This window comes from Solanum stenotomum, chromosome 1, assembly GCF_019186545.1.
Source record: "Solanum stenotomum isolate F172 chromosome 1, ASM1918654v1, whole genome shotgun sequence".
Taxonomy (NCBI): Eukaryota; Viridiplantae; Streptophyta; class Magnoliopsida; order Solanales; family Solanaceae; genus Solanum; species Solanum stenotomum.
Genome location: NC_064282.1, coordinates 20633196 through 20658221, shown reverse-complemented (window position 1 = coordinate 20658221; position 25026 = coordinate 20633196). Strand labels below are relative to the sequence as shown.

General features: G+C 36.7%; 1 protein-coding gene across 1 annotated transcript in view; it reads right to left on the bottom strand.

Moving 5' to 3' along the window:
* Positions 1–24320, bottom strand: part of LOC125878468 (callose synthase 2) — a 30796-nt gene extending 6476 nt beyond the window's left edge. The window contains exons 1-28 of the mRNA XM_049559729.1: positions 24087–24320; positions 23373–23473; positions 22507–22628; positions 22315–22408; positions 22020–22130; positions 21819–21935; positions 21620–21712; positions 21438–21529; positions 20309–20435; positions 19502–19639; positions 19336–19409; positions 19178–19262; positions 16835–16957; positions 16611–16728; positions 13916–14250; positions 13731–13783; positions 13571–13631; positions 8980–9061; positions 8818–8867; positions 8642–8728; positions 8087–8221; positions 7914–8008; positions 7642–7726; positions 7388–7548; positions 7159–7282; positions 6980–7077; positions 6775–6898; positions 5996–6147 (exon numbers count right to left, since the gene is read on the bottom strand). Coding sequence (XP_049415686.1) covers positions 5996–6147; positions 6775–6898; positions 6980–7077; positions 7159–7282; positions 7388–7548; positions 7642–7726; positions 7914–8008; positions 8087–8221; positions 8642–8728; positions 8818–8867; positions 8980–9061; positions 13571–13631; positions 13731–13783; positions 13916–14250; positions 16611–16728; positions 16835–16957; positions 19178–19262; positions 19336–19409; positions 19502–19639; positions 20309–20435; positions 21438–21529; positions 21620–21712; positions 21819–21935; positions 22020–22130; positions 22315–22408; positions 22507–22628; positions 23373–23473; positions 24087–24273 — 3224 coding nt within the window. The 5' untranslated portion in view covers positions 24274–24320. The remainder of the gene's footprint in view (positions 1–5995; positions 6148–6774; positions 6899–6979; positions 7078–7158; positions 7283–7387; positions 7549–7641; positions 7727–7913; positions 8009–8086; positions 8222–8641; positions 8729–8817; positions 8868–8979; positions 9062–13570; positions 13632–13730; positions 13784–13915; positions 14251–16610; positions 16729–16834; positions 16958–19177; positions 19263–19335; positions 19410–19501; positions 19640–20308; positions 20436–21437; positions 21530–21619; positions 21713–21818; positions 21936–22019; positions 22131–22314; positions 22409–22506; positions 22629–23372; positions 23474–24086) is intronic.
* Between the last annotated feature and the right edge of the window lie 706 nt (positions 24321–25026).

Below are 25026 nucleotides of genomic sequence, written 5' to 3'. Positions count from 1 at the left end.
ATTAGGATCCTAATGGCCAAGAAATAATAGCGCTACAGAGTAGGACAAAATCACTTTAGAATTGTTTTGTTTACTCAAGAATCTAACTGAACGTTGGAATTTAATGGATTTCTCGATACTAAGAGCAACTTTTTTTCTTTATCATAAAAATTGTTGTGCTAGAAACCTGGTGGACCAGGCATCTACTGATACACTATAGAGGGTAGTGTCTACTCAGTAGTTTGACCACTTGTACCAACATCTAGACCAAGTTTAACATTGTAATTCAGGTGTGTACTAATGGTCTTGGTAACTTATCCACATTCTGGAGAGCGTGGAGTGGATAAGTGGATAAGCAGGTCCTAAGGCATCTGTCGTTTGAAGGTTAGAGCAAAGAACTACAAACTAGGAGCCAAACTTTGACTTCATTCCAAATAGCGGGGAGTAGGTGTGTGGGTCCTAAATAATAGCCTCTCATTTTTAGTTTCTTTTTGGTGTACCCATGAAATTCTAGTTTATATAGAAGATTGGGGGGTTTTCATGGAGAATCATAATATATTGTTTTTTTTTTTTTGAGAAGGTAACATTTGTGTATTTTCATTGAACCAGTGCAGCCCATACACTGAAAACCATATTTACAGCTTGTAAAAAAAGTAAGAAAACTGAATCTGAATCCTAACAGGAACCTAGGATATCTAAATGGATTCAGTGTCCTATAAATACATCTGTTTGCACCAAAAGCAAAAAAGCCTGACACAACTTAGTTTGATCTTTTGAAGATCACAGCTCTTGCTCTCAAAACATCTAGCATTTCTTTCTTTCCAAACAGTCCACCAAATACAGGCTGGGACAATCCTCCATCTATCTCTATCTACAGCTCCCACCCCTACTTCTCCCCAACTGTACAAAAGATGTGTGATTCTGTTAGGCATAGCCCAAGCAAAACCCCCGAGACTAATGAAAATCCTCCACAGCTGGGATGTTATTCTGCACGGGAGAAACAGATAGTTGACTGTCTCAACCTCTTTCCCACATAAATAGCATCTAGAACACATGGAGAACTTCCTTTTCTTGAGATTTCCATGTGTTAAAACTGCTTTTCTTGACAGAAGCCAAGTGAAACATGACACCTTGAATTGATTTTAGGTTTCCAAATCTGCTTCCAAGGCCAAAGAGAAGGTTGTTGTCCACCTTGATTTAGCAACTTGTATCCAAGTTTACCTTGAATGTGCCTTTGTCATTTCTGCTCCACTTAATCTTATCATGTTCATCCCTTGTTCCAGAAAGCTTCCAACCTTCCAAAAAAATTCAGTCACAGTCTCGATTTCCCAATCATTGAAATTCCTTTTAAATTGGAAACTTCATCCATGTTGTGTCCAAAGCTCAGCTACACTCACATGTTTATTCACTACCAAGTCATGCATCTCTGGAAAGATACTTTTCAGACTAGTAGCGCCCAACCATTTATCCTCCCAAAATGAAGTCTTATTGCCATTGCCTACCCTGATGGTTGTATTGATCTTCAAGAGAGGCCACAAGATTCTGATGGACTTCCACAGGCTTACCCTATATGGTGCAAGAACCTCCTTTGTCATCCACTTGTTCTCCTCTCCATATTTTGCTTGAATTACTTTTCCCCAGTATGGTTGAGGCTCTCGAGAATACCTCCATAGCCATTTTAGTCAAAGAGCTTTGCTCTGCTTTTTCAGATTCCTTATTCCTAGACCCCCATGATTCTCCCCCCCGAGAACCTTGTTCCACTTGACTAAATGTCGGACAGTGGAATCATTTTCCTCAACCCCTTTCCATATGAAATCCCTCCTAATTTTATCCAGCCTTTGTATCACCCCATCAGGAATGGAGAAGATGGATATCATATAAGTAGGCAAGGAATTCAAAACAGAATTAATGAGAGTGACTCTGCCTCCCAAGGAGATATATTGAGATTTCCATCTGGTAAGCGTCTTCTCACACTTTGCAATCACAGGATTCCAGATGTTCAAAGCCTTTGATTTGGCAGCTAAGGGCGTGCCCAGATAAATGGTAGGCAAAAAACCTACTTCCCCTCCCAAAATCCAAGACAGTTCCTCCATATTAGAGACATTATTAATAGGATACAACTGACTCTTTCTCCCGTTGGTATGCAAACCTGAGACTCCTTCAAATAGCACCAAGATTGATCTTAAAACCAACAGTTGTCCTTCATTAGCATCACAAAATATTAAGGTGTAGGTGTCATCTGCATACTGTAAATGAGTGACTTCCATGTTGCCATTTGCTATTGAGGTTTGAGTTGTGGCTACCTCAAAACCCCCGAGGCATTCATTCTCTCTGGCCACCTCTATCATGTTATTTAGGCCCTCCATGACAATGATAAAAAGGAAAGGAGATAGGGGATCTCCCTGCCTCAGACCAGGGAAAAAACCTTCACGTGCACCATTTATGAGGACTGAGAATCTGACCGTGGAGATGCAAAACTTACATGCAAGCATCTTCAACAAAAACTTCCAGTTCACATGGTCATATGCCTTTTCTAATTAGCGATAATTTGTTTATTTTTAATGCATTATTTGCTTTTTTATTTATTTACAACCATGCGTTGTTTGAAAGGACACAAGTCAAATTCAAACTTGTGTTCCTTATTTGTTTGATCAACAATACTTGTTACTGCTTTCTCATTTGCACTTCCTATCGAGTCTTTGGTCGTAAACAAACACATATTGAACACGCGAGGGGTATACTGCACTCCTCTGAAACTTTCTTGAATTCCTTAGTTTCAGATTTGTGCAATTAGGTTAGTGCGCATTCTCACATTTATTCAGTCTCACTCTCAATCATCTAGGAAAAAAATCCTAGTCTAGATATAGGACATTTTGCATACACCTTAGGCGGGACAATCTGAGGTATTGTCATTGCATTTACGAAGCCGCCCTTTTGGCAACAGGTTTCTCTTTAAAACCCAAGGTCATATATTTGTGTGAAAATGATTGATTAATCCAAGTATTAAAATCGTAACAGATTCAGCACATTAGGACTGACTGCCTTTTTTCTTTCAGATGCAAATCAACCAAAACCTCCCTAATATCCAGATGATAACTGAGATCTCCCGAATTTTGAAAGATTGGTGGGAAAACATCCGAGTGGCATACGAAAATAAAATTATGCCGCACTTGGGATCATTAACTGATTTACTGAATGTGAGGGCAAACAAGTTGCTCATTACCCTGATGATCAAATTCTGGCAACCAACAACAGTGACTTTCCCAAGTGCCAGAATTCAATCATCATCAGAGTAATGAGCAACTTGTTTACCCTTACATTCAGTAAATCAGTTAATGATCCCAAGTGCAGCATAATTTCATTTTCGTATGTCAATCGGATGTTTCCCCACCAAATTTTCAAAATTCAGGGGACTTCAGTTATCATCCGAATATTAGGGAGGTTTTGGTTGATTTGCATCAAAAAGAAAAAAGGTAGTCAGTCTTAATGTCCCGAATCTATTACGATTTTAATACTTGGATCAATCAATCATTTTCACACAAATATATGTCATTGGGTTTTAAAGAGAAACTCGTTGACAAAAGGGTGGCTTCCCAAATGCAGCGACAATACCTCATATTGTCCCGCCTAAAGTGTATGCAAAATGTCCTATTTCTAGAGTAGGATTTTTTTCCTAGATTATTGAGGGTGGGACTGAATAATTGCGAGAAGGCGCACTAACCTAATTGCACCAATCTGAAACTAAGGAATTCAAGAAAGTTTTGGAGGAGTGCAGGACACCCCTCACGAGTTCAGTGTGTGTTTGTGTACGACCAAAGACTCGATAAGAAGTGCAAATGAGAAAGTAGTAACAAGTAGTGTCGATCAAACAAATAAGGAACACAAGTTTGGAATTGACTTGCGTCCTTTCAAAAAAAGCGTGATTATAAATAAAAAAAATAAAGCAAATAATGCATTAAAAATAAACAAATAATCGCCAATTCATTCCTAAACCAAGTTTGTCAAGGTCAAACCTAAGTAACATTTTAGCCTTGGCTCTGATACCAAATAATAAAAATCAAAGGGGCAATTGAAAGAAATAAGAAAACATATGTGGAACTATCGAAATCCAATCAAAATTATGAGCAACAAAGGACTTTATACCTCCACCTCTCAATTGAATTTGATCAAATAACAATAACCCAAAATCAATCAAAAACGAGAAAATCAAATTGAATCCACAAAAAGGGTAACTCGATGATTGAATAAGCTATAAGAAGCTAACACAAGCAATATCGGGAATCCACTCTAATCACTCAACTACAATTACCAACTATGAACTAGACTAATGTTAGGCTACACCTAGAAACTACAAGCTTCAAAGGTCTCAAATATTCAATTCATCATAATCTAAGTCTTGCAAAATGATAAAACTACTATTTATACTAAGGAAATAAAGACGACACTTTCTTGACAATTTTACCCTCGTTTAGATAAGGGCCTTGTTTGGTTGCCTTCTTTTGTGAATTCTTGGATTTAAGAGAAGGCCACTTGCACACATAGCCTTATTCTCCATCCTCTTCATTTTGATGGACCTTCAACACATTATATATCTTTATTTGGTGTCCATCAAGTTCCTCTAAAGCCTTCATATGATCAATGTTATCCATGTTGTTATCATCATATATATTGTAGATTCTCCACTATTTAGTATATTGCATGTATATGGGAAAATTTCCCATATTGATAAAATAAGATAGTTAACCTTATAAAAAAACATATTACAGTGAAGGTATGTGTTAGACATCTTAGAAGACTGGAGTATAATCCCATGGACACGTCAATGGATCCTAATGTCGACTTGGTACCAGCGGAGGGGAAGCCCTTCCTAGATGATGGGAGATATCATTGATTGGTTGCAAATCGAACTTATAGTTACCAAACCGGACATCTCTTTCCCAGTGAGTGTTGTAAGTCAATTTCTGGATTCTCCAATTGACGCTCATTTAGATGTTGTAATCGAGTTGTGAAGTACCTTAATAGTGCTACAGGGAGTAGGTCAGATAGTCCTACTGTATGAGGATGGAGTTCATACTGAAGCAGTTGGATACATTGTGATGGTTCCACATCAATAGGAATTGTATATTGATTGGAGAAAATCTGGCCTCTTGGAGAAGTTTAAAAAAACAAAATGTGGTGCTCAACCAAATGTTGAAGCAGTGAGGCAGAGTACAGGCCATAGCCTTAAAATTACATCTGAATTGTTGTGATTGAGGCAGTTTCTTGGGAGTTGATACAACAACCTCATCAAGTCATATTGTAATAAAAAGGCAGCTTACACATAGCTACAACTTCTCACTAGAGGACTAAACACATTGAGTTGATTGGCAGTTCGTTAGATAGAAGTTGCAATCCAGGGATACTATGACTGCATATGTTAATTCAAATGATCAATTGGCAGATACTTCCAGTAAAGCTCTTGGAAGTTCCAGAGGGAGGAGGAGAGGGTGTTAAACGTAAATGTTATGTAGCGTAGCAACTAAACTGTACATAGTATTTCATATATGTTAGCTTTGTAAATGTACTCCACCTAATATAATTTTAGGGTGCAGAGGAGCTCCTACACAACTATTATTCAATTTCACAAGGATAAAGCAAGACTAGTTTATCCATTTTACTGATAACTTAAACAAGAGTTAGATTCTTGTATGAGACTATTTCCCAGGGGAATGAAACCAAACCAAAGTTTAATTTAAAGACATAACATGTTTCAGTGTTGTACCCACAAAGGGCAAGCCTTGCTCTAATATTAATGACCTTAACTCCATCTCGTTAGAGTCTTAAAAACATTCATATGATAGTCATAAATCTATTTTCTCCAGAATCTCTGATCTTTTTTTCCTTCTGAAAGAGGCTTCATAATACCAACAAGCTATACAGGAATAAGTTGAGTTTTAACTAACATCCCCACAATGTTATCATGATGCACTGTGATTACGTATCAATTGACAACTTATGTTTTAATCAGAAAACTTACGAAAAGGAAAGCATATTGCGGACTTTGGGGGCGTGAGGCATGTCCATAAACAATGAATTTGAGAAGAATGAGATGCGCCGTCTAGCTTCCAAATTGGTTGGCACATCCATGGCAGATTCCTTATCAGTTAGCAGCATGTGAAGCCTTCTAATCTGGAAGAACAAGAAGCTTCATATGAGTGTGGATCAAAGAAGATAACTGATCACTCTCCTTTCCCAAATTTGAAGCGAAGTTATTGAAAGGGTTTCACCAAGAAACAGAAACCTGGCACTAGATTTTGATACTTTTTCTTCCAACCTTAGCAATCTTTCTCTTTATGGCTTATGCCCACGTGCACACACATCATTCTAAGATTGTCCTACACATTCTTCACTCCAAATCTCACAGCATGCTTTTATGGCATGTGAAAGATATATATACATGCCCGCATGCATCCACATGAGCACATGTGTACACACACAGACACATATAGTGGTCTTCATTTCAAATCTCACAACATTTGATGACTGAGTGAAGAGAACATCTTTTTAAGATTGTTGTAATAGAAACTCGCTATATTTAATTGAACAAGGGGCACACAGACAAAAACTGTGTTTCAGTTCTTCCTCTTGCTTATTTTGAATCAACCTTAGTCCCTTACCATATTTACCATGCTATGGAATTTGACCTGTCATCTCATATTTTCTATCGTATATTATAATCCAGTGATTGTCTGAAACTATATCATGCAACAAAATTAACAGTACACTTATAATATGTTACTTGATTTAGTTGATCACCTTTTCCTTCCATGCTTCTGTTTCTGTTACGGGAAAATTAAGGGTGCCAAAGAGCTGATATTTTGCATTTGGAATCATTCCGTCATGCATCCCATAGGAGCCACCATGGGTGGAATCTAACAAACTACAACAAGGAGTTACAAAAATAAACAAAATGATCAACAATTAAACAAAGAAGAAAGAAACTTGCTCCCTCATTATTTACCTAGGAACAGAGTCTTCCATTATGTCACGGGTCACAACTTCTAACATATCAAGCAAGAGAATAACTACATGATCCTTGTCCTCCTTTTTGTTTTCTTTCTGTGGAATTTAGCGACACTTTAGTAGAACTCTATGAAACACTCAATTCTTAGCTGAAAATTTTGTATAGGGTATTATTACCAGAAAATCAATAAGCCGCACAAATTGTTCGTAGAGGGTAGGTAGTGCGCTCATGTTAAACTCTTTTATCAGATTACCCTCAGCTATGTGTTCATCAACTTTTGAGAAAATTTCTTGTATCACCCTGAAAATTATTGATTTCCAATTAAATAATTAGAAACAGCTCAAGGATTCATAACTGTTCTCTGTAAGTTTGCCGAATAAGTAAATGTAACAGATGGAAACTTACAGCTGTTCACGTTCACCTAAGACCAAAACATTTATAATGCTTTTACATGAAGCATAGCACTCACGAATGGCACTGCGCATGTAACTGTCCGCACTCAACCTTTTGTTCAGCTCACGATCTCTTCCATTGCAATCTTTAGCCATATCCAATGCAATAGGAAGCTAATAGCAGTCATGAGATAAACACCACTTAATAAGGTTATCATTGAATTTCCTTAAGGTTTAGAAAATAAAGAAGCTTGTAAGACCCCAAACCTTGCTAGCTAAGAGAAATGGAGGCCACTGGATAAGGTCCAGATCAGGGTCAGCCCAATATGGCACAAGCAATAAGTTCCTTTCCCTGTAAGCACAGCAAGTTAACTCTGGAAGAGTAATATTGCAAGGGATAAGAGAGGGATAGCAAAAGGGAAGAGAAGGACATTGGAAAAGAAACAATATACAAAACATGAAACTACATAAAGAGGAAACCAGCGCATCCAAGCTCTCAAGAAAAGGATTGTTTGCCTCTACCACCATTATCACGGTACCTATTATTTATCAGATCCTCCTCCCTGAAACTCTCTATTATTTTGTTCCACATTTGAGCAAACCTTGCAGCCTCCTTTCCTCGACTAGAAGTGACCTGCAAGGACCAATAAATTAACAAAATATTAACACTGATCTCTTCATAGTCAATGCAAAGAGATGTCTAGGGCTTGACCTCATCAAATTTCTTAGATAATGTGGCTTTAAGTCCCTTTTTACGTTTTTCATCCTTTTCCACTGGGATCAAGCAAGCATTAAATGCTCCTGGCAGTGCCTCAAACCGCGATCTAAGCATTCCCAACGTGCGAATCTGAAAGCAGAAGACAGGAAGAGAACTTATCACCCCAAAACAGAAAAACATTAGTAAACTGTGGAAAACCAATGGAATTCAAGGTGGAAGGCAGACTTTGGGAGAAAAGAAAATCTTATCTTAATTACCTCATATGCTAGCGATCTTTGAACAGCATTCATAAAACTATGCATCTCATAGATTGTATAAATAGCAATTACTACATGCATACTTTCTGATATCTATGTGATACCTCAAATGATGCATAGGATTCTGGTAGATAAATAAACATAGATCTGACATTGAGATGATTCAAACAAACAAGCATGCAGAAGAAAATATTAATTGAGAGAATTTCATAGCGTCCAACATAAAGCTTATAAATTGGATGGGAAGCAACCTAAGTTACTAACGTCAATTAGTGGTGGAAGCTCTACCAACCTCTCCAAGACGCCGAAACGCGCCATAGATGCCTCCAAATATGGTAGAGAAAATGGCATACCAAATCTGAGTATCCATGAAATAGACCTGGGATAGTCTTCAATTACAATTTTGTACAGAAAAGGTGAAAACGGAGAAGCTGAAAGAATGAGAAGTATGCAAATGGATATGCATACAAGAATAATAGGAGCCCATAGTGCAATCACGACACCGATATTGTTTTTGGCTGCAAGTATCCAACCATAAGAAGAATAGTATTAATTAACAAATCTCTACTTCAGTGCATAAGTGTATACACATGTATATGTTAATACTCAATTTGACTTCCATTTAAGTACCTCGAGGGAAGAATTCATGCCATCTATAAACACTGATGTGAACTCTCATGATATCTTTTGTTGGACCTACAAGAGGTTGTATCTGCAAAAGTAAAACACTTTCAGATTTTCATCATGTATTTTGAGAGCCAATATTTGACGTGTGTAGACAAAAAGTGATATCAAAATAAATTAGCGTGAAGATGATTAAACAGCAGATATTTTTCAACTAACAAATTTATGCTACCCATGGACTATGAATAATGGCCTTGGACTAGATGAAAAGATTGAATAATGGTCTGGGACTAGATGACAAGATATTCAAGTTTCTGATTAATTCATGCAAGTACCTTAGGTTTCTTTACTCGTAAGCTATTACATGGAAATACAACTAGAAACAATCTAAAAAGAGAATGTGTGGTCGAAGCACAGTTCATATTACAGTTGTCTTCCTAAATTTTATTTTCCACAAAAGAAATTGACCATTTTCAAACTAAAGAGAGGCTACGACAAATAAAATACAAGTCTCTTCCAAGTAGGGATGTTCATCCATCATTTGGTATGGTTTTTAGACATTTTGGTTCGGTATTCAGTTTATTAAAATGCTATACCCATAACATACCGAATTGAATTTGGTATGTACTGTTTTTTCTTTCAGTTTTAGGTTTATTCAGTTCGATAACTCGGTTGCTCGGCATAGATAGAGAATTGTGACTTTCTTCTTTTCTCATGGACGAATCACAACATTAAAGAAAGTGCCTTTTGGAACTTCTAATTTTTCTAGAGAGTGAGTTAAAGGAAAGCAGAAGCTTTAGTGCACCCGTCTGCCCTTGTAGTGAGTTAAAGGAAAGACATATATGATCATGTATGAAATTTTCAACTAGACTACCATCAGTTCTGAAATAAATATATAGGTGGGGAAGTTAAATTTTCAATTTCTGATTTATAAAGCTTAAAGGTGGGAAAATCGGAAAGATAAGTAGGCCTTAAAAAACGGTGGTAAAGGCAAGTATGTAGTGAAAAAAGGTGGAAAAGGTAAAAGGTAATCTTATTGATAAAGTAAGATTTTAGGCCTTTAATATTAATGTTATAACCTAATATATGTGCATTGTATAATGTATGTTTTTACTAACTAGCGAATATCGTACCAAAATATCATTTTTTTAAAAACTTACCAAATACCAGATATACTACCGATATTTTCGGTTTTGATTCGATAATTCGGTATATACCAAATTACGCACACCCCTATACTTCCTGGTCATCAACTTCTACTATTTTAAATAGCTTAATTTATTTAAAAGTTGATATTGGCTTAAAACTTGTATAAATATCCAAAAGATTTTACAATCTACTTAAATTGATAAAACACTAAGTTAATTGGATTTAAAGTTAATTGAAATTGCATGCTTGCTGAAGGATCATAAAGGTTATCTACGAGTAAATATCTTACGTCGGCCAACCTCAGGATTCAAAGATCATATGAGTAATCCAAAAATTATGTTATTCATTACTTTCTTTTTTCTTTTTTTGATCTGAATGCAACTTTTGGATGAAAAAGATCAAGTGCATTGCTCATAACCCATTTTGTTAGCATTTTTAATGGCTCAAAGCTCGTTTACATTTATTTATTAGTATTTTATTTTTTTGGGAATGGAACTCATTAGTTGACATCAAACCTTTAATATGCACACAGATCCTATTAATATAATACTATTTAGTTAAAAAAAATTACATATAACAATAACTACAGTAAGATATATTTATTGCCTTTTGGTAGTTTTATAAGAATAAATTGTATCTCAATTAATTAAGAAACTGTAACACCCCAGATTCGTGAAGGAAAAATTTGCAGAATTTTCATATTTGGCAGGTGCCCTGCCGCATCAGGATTTGGACAGCTTTTAAGTCAAGGGTGTTTTTGTCTTTTCCCACTCTTCTTTTAATTCCTAAATTAAAAGGGTTTTAGTTAGTCATTTAAAATCCTAGAAACCTAACTAGAACTTACCTAAGTCATTTAATTAACTAAAACAAAAGAAAAGAAGAGAGTAGAGAGAGAGGCGGCCGAAACCCTAGCTAATCCCTAGCCACCGCCGGAAAACGCTAGAAAGTCGCCGGAAAAGTCAAGTCCAGCCTTAGTTGATAGTTTTTCGTGGAGATTTCGTCACCAGGTATGTTGGATTTCATTAATGGGTCCCTTTCGCCCGTTAGATCCCTAGGATTCAGACGATTCTTGATTCCATGTTGTGAACGAAATTAGGGTTCTTGAACGTTTCTTGATTTTGGGTTTTAAATGTTAGAATGATCCAAATATTGATCGTTTGTCAATGATTATGAATGAACCCTGGTAGTTTCTAAAGTTACAGCCGATTTTCATGAAGAGACTGTTTTAAAAACGTTCCGATTTAGAAATCACTTTTTTAACTATATGTTCTAACGTCCAAACAGCATGTCACGTTTTAGCTATGTTTTAATGTTCCAAATCAGCATGTCCCGTCTTCTACAGATTATCGTATGAATGTCAAAACCCTAGCTATGTATTTCTTTAGTTCTTGAATTGCATGTGTTAGGTCAGAGTTTATCAGAAATCAGTTATACATGCCTCAGTATTATGCATCAATGTCAGTTTAAATTGTTGTGTTCAGTTTGCATGTCTAGTTTTGAGCTATCCAGAACAATTACAGAAAATTAGTCATAATCAGTTTACTACTAAATTCATTGGGACTAGCATAATACCGAGTTGGACTGGGATTTAGCGTACCAAAATAGTCCCAAAACTACTAGCCAAGTAGGTTGTAAGTCCCTTCCATGGGCAACGGATTAGTGATACGCAAGCATGCCTTTATACCTCTGGCAGGGTATATTGGATCCTCTCGATGGGGCGTATACATCGGACTCCACATTCAGCTCGTGTGGTTTTATTATCGGTGATCACAAATCAGTCAGACTCCATTTGCATTGATCATGTTTAGTATTCAGTTTCAGCATGTCATAGTTGGTCATTGCATACAGATCAATCATGTTTAGTATTTTTCGGCATTCTATTATATCCATATATATGTCATTGGCTTTTGCTTGGTCAGTTATATATGTATTTCAGCGATACTCCATCCTCATGCTCGGTACCTTTCAGTACTGACGCATATTTTGCGCTACATCTTCTTGTGATGTAGGTTCAGACTCTCAGCATCCAGATTGCACTTAGATCGTTTTCCGATTTCAGCTCAGCAGATTAGTAGTGGTGAGTCCTCATCCTCCGAGGACCAGAGACATGATATGTTTTCCGATTTTCAGCTCAGCAGATTAGTAGTGGTGAGTCCTCATCCTCCGAGGACCAGAGACATCAATGATATCCTTACTGCTTTCAGTTTTTAGTTTCAGTTTTGCTAGATCTAGTTGGGGCATGTCCCAACATTTCTAGTCAGTTTTTTTTTTTTTTTTTTTTTTTTGATAACCGAGAAATCCGTCTGTGACCCGCCCTTTGGACCAATCACAGCCTTCTAAACTCGGTGGATAATGGGCCCGCCCCTCTACCCTTCTCCACTTAAATACCGGGCTTCGCTTTGCATGGTGTGGGGCTTGAACCTGCGACCTAAGCCACAAATCCTCCACCTTTTTGCCACTTGAGCTAGGCCTTGGGGGCACATTTCTAGTCAGTTTAGAGGCTTACTTTAAGACATAGTAAGTTTCAGCCTAGTATGAGTTAATATCTTTTGTAGTAAACTCTCTCAATTATAGTATATGGGTATTCCCCATCTTTTTTTTATTTATGATTTTAGCTTCCGCATCAGTATTCATGTTAATTATAGTATGCTCAGATTATGTCAGTAGGGTTAGCTTGGGATCACTTGTGGTCCTAGGTCCCGTGTCCGCGCCTCGGTGGTAGCTCGGGGCGTGACAGGGCGTGACATAAACTTTAATTCTAATACCCAAGAGACAAAAGACAATCTCATGTTTATAGAACTTCTGTGGCATTTTATGACAAAAAGTAACGGAATTAGCCAAACAAAAAGAACCCCAACATGACATTTAGAAGTAAAACAGCTAGTCTTGGTGGATTTTTCTTTTCTCATTTCACTATACCAATGTTTAAATAGCACATAAAAGTTTTACATGCATGAGATATTTTATTTCCTGAGTATTTAAAATTTAAATAAAATTAAAGAACCTTGAACTAATTGAGATAGACATTTACTTATCTATATAAAAACGCAAAAAGAGAAGAACTGAATTTTATCATAATATTAAAAAATAAAAACTAATCTTAAGTACTTCAAATGAAATTTATAACACAATAACGGATAAATACGTGAATTTTTTTAAATCTTCATGTGCAAGATGCATGTTGTTTTTTTTTAATTCCAAAAATTGACACACTGTTAGAATTAGGTACTGTTTTTGCACGTAAATGTTGAAGTTAGGTATTATTTGCATTACTTTCAAAAGTAAGATGAAAAATACACAAACTCTAAAAACTAAATACTTGGAATTTTTCCATCTACGTATGTGTTCTCTAATAGTATTTTGCTATCAAAGCAAATAGTAGAAAAAATAGAAATCCTATTCAGAGCAGTCAAACGAGCATAATGACAGAATAGAAATGAGGGAGCACCTCTACGTAAAAACTGAATGCCAATTTTGCAGCCAGGAGGAGAACCCAAAATAGTGTGTATCTGGAAAGAACAGCATTACAATCAATAAAATAATTAATCATAAAGAATAGCAGAACAAAATGAAAGTTGTTTTTAAATAATATCAATGCAGTAGCTTACTTGAAAAGAGAAAATGCATCCTCATGCATGCCTCTTCCAACATAAAGCCGAGGCTGTAATAAAGATTATATTAGAAGTATGAGATCAAAGACCACCCAGAAGAAAGGGAATATATCCAAAGAAGGGAACTCAAAAACTTGAAATAGACTGAAAAATAAGCTAAAATAATAAAGATGTTTGCATACCTGGGACCACCACATTACCAAACTCGCAATCTTGTAATCTGACCTCTCAAGAAAACGGCGGATGAAAGGGAAAACAAACAGCAATGCAGATAGCATGTTTGGTGACAGGTAAAAAAGAACTGCTATAATGAATAGAGAAGGCGAACTTGAACCATTTCCAAACCAGTTTTTAATAGTCTGTGCAAATTCTGGAGGATTTTTCCAGCTATATGCATAAGTTACTGGCAACACTACCACCCATGCTGCTGCTGCAACAGCTTTAAACACATATCTTAGCTTGACATAGAATGACATGCTGTGTCTCGATTTCCAGCTCATGATTATATCCAGAACCGCTACATGCACAAGATAGCATTGCCAACAAAATAATCATAGTTATAATGATTTTTTAAAACAGATAAAGACGAAGTATATGAATAATAGGACTTGATTCACAACAAAATCCCTAGAAGCTTCTCATCCTTTGCAAAACTTAAAGCACGTATCCAAGTTTTTCTTCAGAAACCTATCCAGATTCTTTCTTTAAAAAGGAGATATCTTAGACATTCAGGCCAATAAACTCCCAACGAAACATGTGTTTTCCTCATATAAGCAATCCAAAGAAAATCAGGACAGATGTAGACATCACTGAAATGTCACTAGTTTATTTAAGTTATTAGTTATGAACAACAAAGTCTGTGACCAGTTAAATTATATTTAACCAATGTGATCAATAATTGATTGTTGATAATAGCTATTAGCTAAGATTAAAAAGTTCCAACATTGCTTGCAGGTATATGACAAATAATTGGTGGACGTTCAAATTTAGAAGCATAGGAACTAGTCATGTTACTCATGTTTAATCCCTCAGCATGATGACATCCAGGGGGGAGCCAGAGCCCAGAGCTATGTCTATAGTTTACGCAAAACCCTATAGGTTTGGCTCAAACTCATTAAGCTTAAAAAGATATACTTAGTATGCATAAAAAATTATGGAAGTGAGACTTGCCACACAGATCATCCCTAAGAAAGAAAGTTTTAAGTATCTTGGGGTTGTAATCCAAGGAAGTGGCGACATCGACGATGATGTCACACACCGCATTGGGGTTGCTTGGATGAAATGGAGGAATGCCTCTAGAGTCTTGTGTGATAAGAAAATTCCACCTAGACTTAAAGGTAAGTTCTACAGAGTGGTAGTTAGACCGGCATTGTTGTACGGAGCGGAGTGTTGGCCAGCCAAGAACTCACATGTTCAGAAAATGCAGGTTGCGGAGATGAGGATGTTGAGATGGATGTGTGGGCACACTAGGAGTGATAAGATTAGGAATGAAGTTATCCGGGAGAAGGTGGGAGTGGCCTCTGTGGTGGACAAGCTGAGGGAAGCGAGACTGAGATGGTTTGGACATGTGAAGAGACGGTGCGAAGACGCCCCAGTGAGGAGGTGTGAGGGGCTGGTTGTAGAGGGTACGCGGAGGGGTAGAGGTAGGCCTAAGAAGTATTGGGGAGAGTTGATTAGACAGGACTTGGCTCAGCTTCACATTACCGAAGACATGACTCTAGATAGGAAGGAGTGGAGGTCGCGTATTAAGGTTGAAGGGTAGTAAGGCTAGCGTGTTATCCTTTCTTGCGAGGGTCTAGGTTGTTAGCGTGTGTAGTAGTCTTAGCCTTGCACTTGCAGTTCTTGTCTGTGATACCTATAGCCTTATGTTGTTTATCGCGTTTCACTTCTCTCATTGTGCTATTGAGGCTACTGTCTCCTCTGTTGATTATTCACTATCTTTCTTATTGGATGGTATGTTTTGTACACTGTTTTCCTCCCCTTTAATTTGGATTTGTTGTACTTGAGCTGAGGGTCTTTCGGAAACAGCCTCTCTACCTCCACGAGGTAGTGACAAGGTCTGTGTACACTCTACCCTCCCCAGACCCCACCTAGTGGGATTTCACTGGGTATGTTGTTGTTGTTGTTGTTGTTGTTGTAGTATGCATAAAAAATTATAAAGAACCCAATAAAACTGCATTTTCTAGAATTCACAACCCATAAACTCAAAATTTCAGTTCTGCCTTTGATGACATCAAGCCTCTCTTATTGCATGTTCATTTAAGGTTTCAATCTTCTCATAAGCTCTTTGATCATTCATCTCGAGTGTTAACCATTGGTCTCAAACACGGGAGAATGCTACGAATGAAAGAGTCCTGCCGTTATGCAATTGATTTAAACAAATTGGAGCATTTTCTTAACACAAAACAGTGGTGGTTTTCTTAATGTAACAGATCTTGATAAACTGTTCATTTAACAATGTTATACAATTGGTTTAAACAAGTTTTTTTTAATCACAAAACAGTGAGGGCCTTCTCAAAGTAACTGATCTTGAGAAACTTTTCATTTAACAATGTTATACAATTGGTTTCAACAAGTTGGAGCATTTTTTTCATTACAAAACAGTGAGGGCCTTCTCAATGTAACTGATCTAGAGAAACTTTTCATTTAACAATATTCATCAAGACAGTTGAAAAACAGAAACTAGTTGAGTACTTCCCCACATCATGAGATATGACATTTCATAATGATAGGATCATACAACTTCCATTTAATGCCCTCCAAGTGATTTACTTTCACATTGTCAGAAGCCACATTGTAAAAAATGAGGAAACTAACAACAGCAAAAAGAATATTAAATTATAATCTAGCCAGTCTTAGGCAAAAATAAATCCTCACCTTGAGCAAGCTTCAGTATGGCGGCTGTTATGAAAATGCTCATCACTCTCTTGAACACGTCTCCTTCAAAAATAGAACCAAGATTGCCAGACCCATTCCATGCAATAATGATCATTGCCTTCAGTAAACAAGGTAAACCGGCATCAGAAGACACTCTACATGCCAAACAAATAATGAGAAAATAAAAGAAAAGATATTAAAACAAAGGAAAAAGGGAGACTAACCTGTAAGCATAAAATAAAAAAGCCCCACATCCTATCAAAACTCCTAAAGATGTGCCAAAACGAGCGTGTCTCGACAAAATTGATTTTCCCCATCCAATGGTTCCTTTTAATTGCTTCATTTGCCTGAATATGATCAATATTTACATTAAATGTGCAACACTTGATTGTAACAGATTAGTTGTTTCAAATAGCACTTGTAAAGAAATGGACCTTGGCCCTAACTCAACCCCAAAAGTTTGTTCAAGAGGTGAGGATTGCCCCAGCCAAATAAAAAGAACACCCATCCCATAAGAGCCCAATGTGGGACTCTTCAACACACACACACCTCAGGCCAGGTGTGGACATATGGAGCTTGGGCAATTTTTAATATGGGGGCACAATATTGAGAAACGAGAATTGGGATGGGTTATGCTCTAATACCATATAAAGAAATGGATCTTAGACCTAACTCAACCCCAAAAGCTAGCTCAAGAGGTGAGGATTGCCAGAGCCATATAAAGAAACCACCATCTCATAAAAGGCCAATGTGGAACTCTTCAACAACACTCAATATTACAAAAGACATGATTAAAGATATTACATGAAATCTCAACAGTAAAACACTGGGAAAAATAGCAAACAGAAAGTAGTGAAATTCCGTCATCTCAAAACTGAAATCATGCCAAACTCCATTACCATGACCAAATCAATAATATATACCACTGTTCAGATGTTCTCCCACATAAAGAACAAGCAGCATATCTTTTGCCAAACACAGGTGTAAATGGTCATGCATACTTCCTCGTAGATGACCAAGCTATTATATGTTAGAGAAAAGCTCATGTACCACCTCTAAGAGAAAAATAATTTAGTTAATTTTATGTTTGATAGCTCATCGATGCTCTATGGGTTCATCTAGTTTACTGGACCGCATGCAACACTATGACGGTTTGATACCTTAATCTTATGCCTAAAATTACACAAAATTTCTACTTAAGCACTGAATCTACCCCCCAATATATACTAATGTTGTTGAAGGGTTTTCCTCTATCATCATAACCAGCTTTCAAGAAAGACCTTCCTGAATGTACTATCTGAATGAATAGCCAACTCCTTATTATCTAGCTATCTTCACACATGATGACATTGGTTTATACTTCATGAATACAAGTAATACCTTTACAGCTTATCATGAATGGAGAAGATATAATAATTTGTACCTAGTATTATCCCTTTTTAAGCACTTCTTTCTCTTTACTATTAGTCACCAAGAATAAAACCACAGACAAATAAAATCTAGTCTGGTCATCTGTACCTCTGGTGAAATTAGTTTACTTCTTTGTCTTTTATGTTCTAGGCGATGATTTATCTTTACAGCCTATTGTCAGGCGCGACGCCATCATCGAAGCTATCATCTTCTCGACACCTCCCCAGTAAAGTTTTATATCAGTTATTTACCCATTGTCAGTCGGTCTTTGGTCCTAATAGATATGCAATGGAGGAAAAAGAAAATTCAATTGGCACTAGATCAAAAAGACGATCTTTGAAGGGGTTACTATTACATATGAGGTCTGACTTGAGGTCATTGTTTTCAAGGACACTGGAACTCCAGGCGCTTTACTTGACAACAACTGGCCCTGTGCTATATAACCTCTAAAGATATTCATAGCAGACCAGAACCATAACATTTTTCAAAGGCATATATGAAGGGGTTAATATCACACATTCCCTGAATTTCCGGAAGTTCTAATGTGCCCCCTTCTTTAGGTTTGAAAATATCAAAGGCAATATCCATTATCTCCCTATATTCATGTTGACTAGATCAATTTATCCATTTTCTCTTTAGCAATTTCATGTTAGGAACTTTACCTACAGTGATTATAACGTCTGAGCATATTTGTCAAAATTATGCTTAACTTTAGATACACAGTTTGTTGACTTTGTCCTCATCGTTATGGAAACATTAAGGAAAATCTAATGTGATAGAAAATCAACAGGTAGGACATTTCATGAATATATGATAATGGTGGAGAGTGTTATATGAGGGATGGAGACACCGGGTGATAATTATCTAGCTGATAATTGAGCCTGCACTGATGGGAGAAGAGAACTGAGCCTATAGACAATTAAGTGGAGGTAGACAAGGTTGAAACAGAACATGCATAACAACCTTTTGTTGATGAGGTAGTTTCTCTCTTTGGCATAAAACAATTTCACTAAGAAAACACTTTTAACAGTTACAACAGTTAAAAGTATCTAAAATAGGAAGATAATTTGTTTGTGTGAAAATCATCACATAGTAGGAGCTCTTGCAAGGAAAATGGAAAGCACACTGAAGGAAAAATAATAGGTGATATTACTTACATCAGCCAGTTGTTCTTCAGGAGGAAGATGGAAGAAATCAGCATCAGCACGCATTGGCCAGCCCAGCCTGAAGCAATTGACTGACCTGCAATGCCATGCAAATCATCAGTGTACATTACAAAAGAGAATGGAGATTCAGATAAAGTAAAAGAATATACCAGAAATACTCATTTAAATCATCATAGTTTCTCCACTGAGAATGTTTTGACTTTTCTTTGCTCCTTTTAGCTTCCTGATTGTTCAGGCAGAAAAGTAAAATAAAATAAAGGTGTGCTCTCAAAAGAAGAAATCTTGTTGCTTTGGGTTGCAGTGCAGGAGAAACACCTTGGCTATAGTGTTATAGATGGGAGTCACTACTTTCCACAAGAAAGCCTCATCTGAACCACCATAAGCAGGTTTTATAGTTTCGCCTGTCATGGGACTAACACTTCCTGCCAGCATACCGTAAAGTTCAAATGCCATCTGAATCAAGATTTGCAACTAGTAAATGTACTGGAAAACCTAAAATATAAAAGTAGCAGATAGGGTAAACAAGTCTGAAACTAAACAACATAAGATATATGAAGTCAGTTTCATAAATAACAGCTTGACATCTTCTAAGAAAGTACAGAAACTGCACTCATGGAGAAGTCTTTTGACATGAAAGATAAAGATATGACGACTGATTCCAAGTCTGATGCTCCTCTTTTACGTATATAATGATATGTATACAATATCAATATAAGGGTAAATACATATTTTGTAAGAATCGCTATTAACTTTCAACTAATAAACACTTCTCTAAAATAAGTTAACTGACAGAACTCACAATTTTGAATTTTTGAACATTCAAATGCCAAGTTCAATGATACGAGTGTCAGTTCTCAAAATGGCTACTTTTCAAAATTAATGAGTAACACGATCTCTTTTTATTATACACTTAGCAACCTTGGATATTCTATTGAGTAAGAGATGATGATTAATTAGATACTTGTGACAGATGATCCAAAAGAAATTATGATTCAATGTCTCGGAGAAGTAATAACACGATGTAACAGATAAATCAAGTTCTAGAACCTAAAAACAAAATAACAGAAACTGACACAACCAGGTACAGGCAAACACTTAAAGATACAAACAATTACGCCATACATGATGATAAATATAGCATAGGCACTCAGGCATGAATCTTAAATTTGCAGCTTCTCCCCATATAAGAAGATAAAGACCCATGTATAGTAATTTCCGCTGTTGCACTTCTTGCTGGATAGTTGGCAGCCTGCAAGCAAAAATAGGTAAAATTAGTGAAACTAATAGACTGGACAAAATTTAGAAGTCACAGGCAGGGCTATAGTTTGAAGGATATTTGTCATACCAGTCTCAATTGAGAGTGGAACGATAGAAGAAATTCAGATTTTCATCAGAAGAAAAGTATGCATTGAGGTATACTACTAAGTGAGCTCCCAATAAATCTGGTATGACGGTAGTCTTTATAAAAACAAAATTGGTCCTACTTTCTTCTCTTTCCCATCAATTAAACACCAAAGTTGGCCTTGTCTCCAAGAGTTGACCATCTCCACTTGACTTTTTATTACCTTTTCATGTTTTCACTTTCCATTAATAATTGGTGTTAATTGATTGCAATTAGAACTGCCCAACCTACTTAAGATCCCAACTTGACCACTGTCCATAACAGCATGCCAGTAGACGATAATACTTGCAACCTAAGTTACTTGGACTTGGGCGCGGGCGTCCAATACGGGTGTAGATATAGATGTCGGATCATTCATAATCTAAATTTTAAGATTTGAGGGTACGGATACAGGTGCGACCGTGCAGGGATTCGACTAAATATAATTCAAATATCTAAAAGAGTTATATGTCAAACTATGAGACATTATGTGGAAAACATATAAGGTATTCCGAAGAGAAAATATTGATGAGAATACCATAAGTAGATAAAAGGTAAAGGACTGAATTAGAAATTTCTCTATACAAGGTTATCCATTTTCTATAGTTCCACCGTAGCTTTTTTTTAAAATTATGAAAATCATACGTATTTGTCCCAAATTTCTCTATCGATTTTGGTCAAAGAACCCAAAATCGGTTAACCAAATCCGGTATGGATACGACAGCCACGCCACGTCAACATGGGCACGGCACCAAAAGTGAAGAGTCCGAGCAACTTAGCTTGCCACTGCATGGCTATCAATTAACAAAGCTGCCAGTACTAGTAAACACCTCAATATCAACTGATTGATAAAAAAGGAGATTAGCTCACCAAAGACTGCTCTTGCGACCAAGATACTTGCACCATTTTTTGTAGTTTTTGAAAAGTTTCTTCATAACATCAGTAAGTGCCAGGTCATCCAGCTAGTGAGAGTGATGTGGATGTCAAAGTCAGAAACAAAAACAAAGAGATAAAAAGTGCTATTTCATATAAAATAGATGACAAATAATAACCTTCGGTTGTTGATCAAGCTTTGGAAATTGTCGGATGTGAACATTTGCCAACAACAGAATCAGATGCTCCCGCTGATTCGCCACATTATCTTTCTGCTTGTCAATTCCAATTACAAAATAACATTGTGAAACACAGTAACTCATAATGTTTACATAACTCATCTGATGTGTGTTCCCAGAATATCGTAGAAAACTGCACCTGAAAACCAAACATAGCTTGAAGCCAGTCCAGAATATCTTCATCAACTTTCTTCTTATGGTTTTTTGGCCATGGAAGACCTCTTGTATTGCGAAGAGCAGTGACAGTAGCTTGAATCTATGAAAAATGTAAGAAAAAGCATATGACAGAAGCATCATCAAAGTAAAGTCTAGAAAACACGAAAAGGGACTAGAACCCAACCTCGGGATATCTCATAATTGCTTGATTTGAACTATCAGGATCAAGTGGAAGTATATTATACGGAACTAGTATCTCAGTCTTCTCGGCAACCTTTGTATGAGCTTCCAAAATCTACATGTGAAATGCATATAAAATAGAGGATAAGCCAGGAAGATAGACAAGGAGCTGAGGCATATACACAACACATCCACTTCTAACAACAATATCTCTTATTGGCAAAGACGTTATTGGGAGCCCTATATACCTATAGCAACTTGAATAGATTGGAAAAACATATTTGCAAATGCTTGTCTACCTCGTCAGACACTTCCACAGCTTCTGTCAGGTTAACAGCTTTCAAGACCTCAAAAAGAACAGCAGCTGTTTGGTATGCTTTTGTAAGTCGTGCACTAAAAGAAAGCACAAAGAGAAACGGCCAAACAGAATCAGCATGAAGAAAATCTAACAGCAAAGTAAAGTAGGCAGCCTCAGTATGTCTTGAATATACCGATCAGCTTTATCAGCAGCATTCTGCAAAGCCTGAATATACTTCCTATAGTAATGCTGGTAGAAACTCTGCATTTCACGAGCATCACTTTTTGTCCTTCCAGCTAGGGTCGTTTCATTTTCCTGCAAAATGTGAAAATAAACAAAGTTCCTCAATGACATTGATATTTTAGAACCACTAAAAGTGATGGAAGCACAGAGAAAATAGGGTACTAACAGGGTACTAAGTTGCATATACTTGTAGGATCTAACGAACAGAAAGCCAAATAAACACCAAAAATACTGGATCAAAGATTTTAGTGGACAACCCAATTGTTCATGTCTAAGACTGAAGTTTGGATGATAGCATGAGCAGATGTCCAATGATCACCCAATTGAATCAACTATGGAGACAGTTTCTAGATTAAATATTTGTCGCGAGTAACCTTAGGCTAAACACTTACAGCTTCTCATGGCTTTCAATATCTCTTCTTCCTCACTATCACCAATTCTCAATCTTCTTTTAATCTACCTATTCCTTCAACTATAACTTACGTTAAAGGTGTTGTACCTATTGAACGTGACTACATTAAATACCACACATGGAATAAGGTTTTCTTGATCATCTGGAAAAGCCAAGAAAGATTGCTCCATTTTGTGTTCACATATGGTTCTACTAATATGCTTATGTGCTACTGACTTTGCATATGGAGACTGCTATCTCTCCACTTTTTCCCTCCATATAGTATAAGAATAAAGCTGCACAGAAATCTAAATCACACTATGATTGACTAATACCGGCACACAAAAAATATTAAGTTGAAACATCACCATATTAAACATATACCATGGCAAGCATATCAATAGTGGTGATATAAAACAGTTTACCTTTTCTAACCGTTGAAGAAGGGAAGTTTTGAACTGGCGAACTCCACGTCCACTTGATGTTGGATCTAACCGGTGAGCTTTTTCAAAGGCATAGAATCGACCTGATTTGATTGCAGGAGACAAACTGCATCAGATAGTTGCACAATCTGCAGGGTATCATATCCTCCACCAGTACTAAAAGCAAAGGAAAGAGGAACTTTGGTTGCATTGGAGGGTAAAGGCATCCTAAAGATGCTAATTACTGAGCAGCAGAGTTATGTTAATTAAACAAAGAAGATAACTAACTATTAGCTTGACCATTCAGTTTATCATGCGGCCAGGAAATGGATTAATCCAGTATTTATTATGATAGTTAGCTTCAATTATATTATATTATAGGCAAAAGGTTATTCCTGACTTCCTTTTTAAGCCCATGAGAACAACTTTATCTTAATGTATTGAAATAAGTTGTTCAACCTACTTGTCACCTCTACCACATTTCTCACAGTTGCTCACAAAGGGAGCAGAGTGAAAAGACAGCATAAATTTGTAAAAACAATCTCCCACTGACTCAAGTTTCTGTAGTCTGCTTGGCCATACATACATTTCAAACTACATGCCAAATTCTAACATATTTTAGGAACAAAAATTTTGACAAATATACATGATAAGTAAATATGAGCAAAAATCTAAGTTCATGTTCTTCAGCACCAAAAGTTGACAGGTATCACTTACATAGATAAGCTACCCTGGGGTTGCTGTTCTCGACCTCGTTGGCAACACGAAGAATGGGCGCAATTTCACTTAGAGATGATGGCACTACTTCACTGTCCATCATTGACTCCCCTAAATTACCAGCAGTCTGCGTCCGCAGAATACGCCGCTGCGGCTGCAGATCAGATCCCTTCCTCTGGTAAGCCATTTTTCTTTGATCCCTCAAAGCTCAATTGCAGCTTCCTCTAACTTTGCCTGTCAAAAAAGATATTGAAAAGACTATGCTGAGCAGCAACCAACCCTACACAACAAAAAGATAGTGACCCCATCCATAACATAGAAACCCCTAAACCATTACTGAAAAAACTGAGAATGAGAACAAAGGCACCTAATTGATTACATATTTTGGCATTCAAGAAACAAGTGAAAAATCAAATTTCAGAAGAAAAGGAAAACCAGTAAACATACAAAACTACCTTACCTACACTTCATGCTGGTTCTTGATAAACCACAGCAACTCCATAATTCTCCTTTCTCTCAAATATCAAGACAAACCCAAATTTCCAAGAAATCGGCAGAGCAAGAGAAGAAAGACCAAACTCAAGAACCCCAAACAACAAAATCCCCCTTTCCCTCCTTGATCATAAATCAAACTTCAAGAAATTCTCAAAACCCTTAACGAATTTCTTGAATATCATAAAAAGACAACCTTTTTCATGATCAAAACAAAAAAAAAATCACTAACTTTATTCCGAAACTATATTTTTCTTACTTTCTTGAACAGTTCATCAAACAGGACAAAGAACAGAGCACTTTCTTGAAAAGGGTGTTTCAAGAAGATGAAAACTTTACCGGATTTTAGGCAGAGTAAAGAGGAAAGTGACTTATCATGATACCGAGAAATGAAATTCTTGAAACTCCGGACCAATAGAAGACAAAGGATGTTTGTACAGTAGTAATT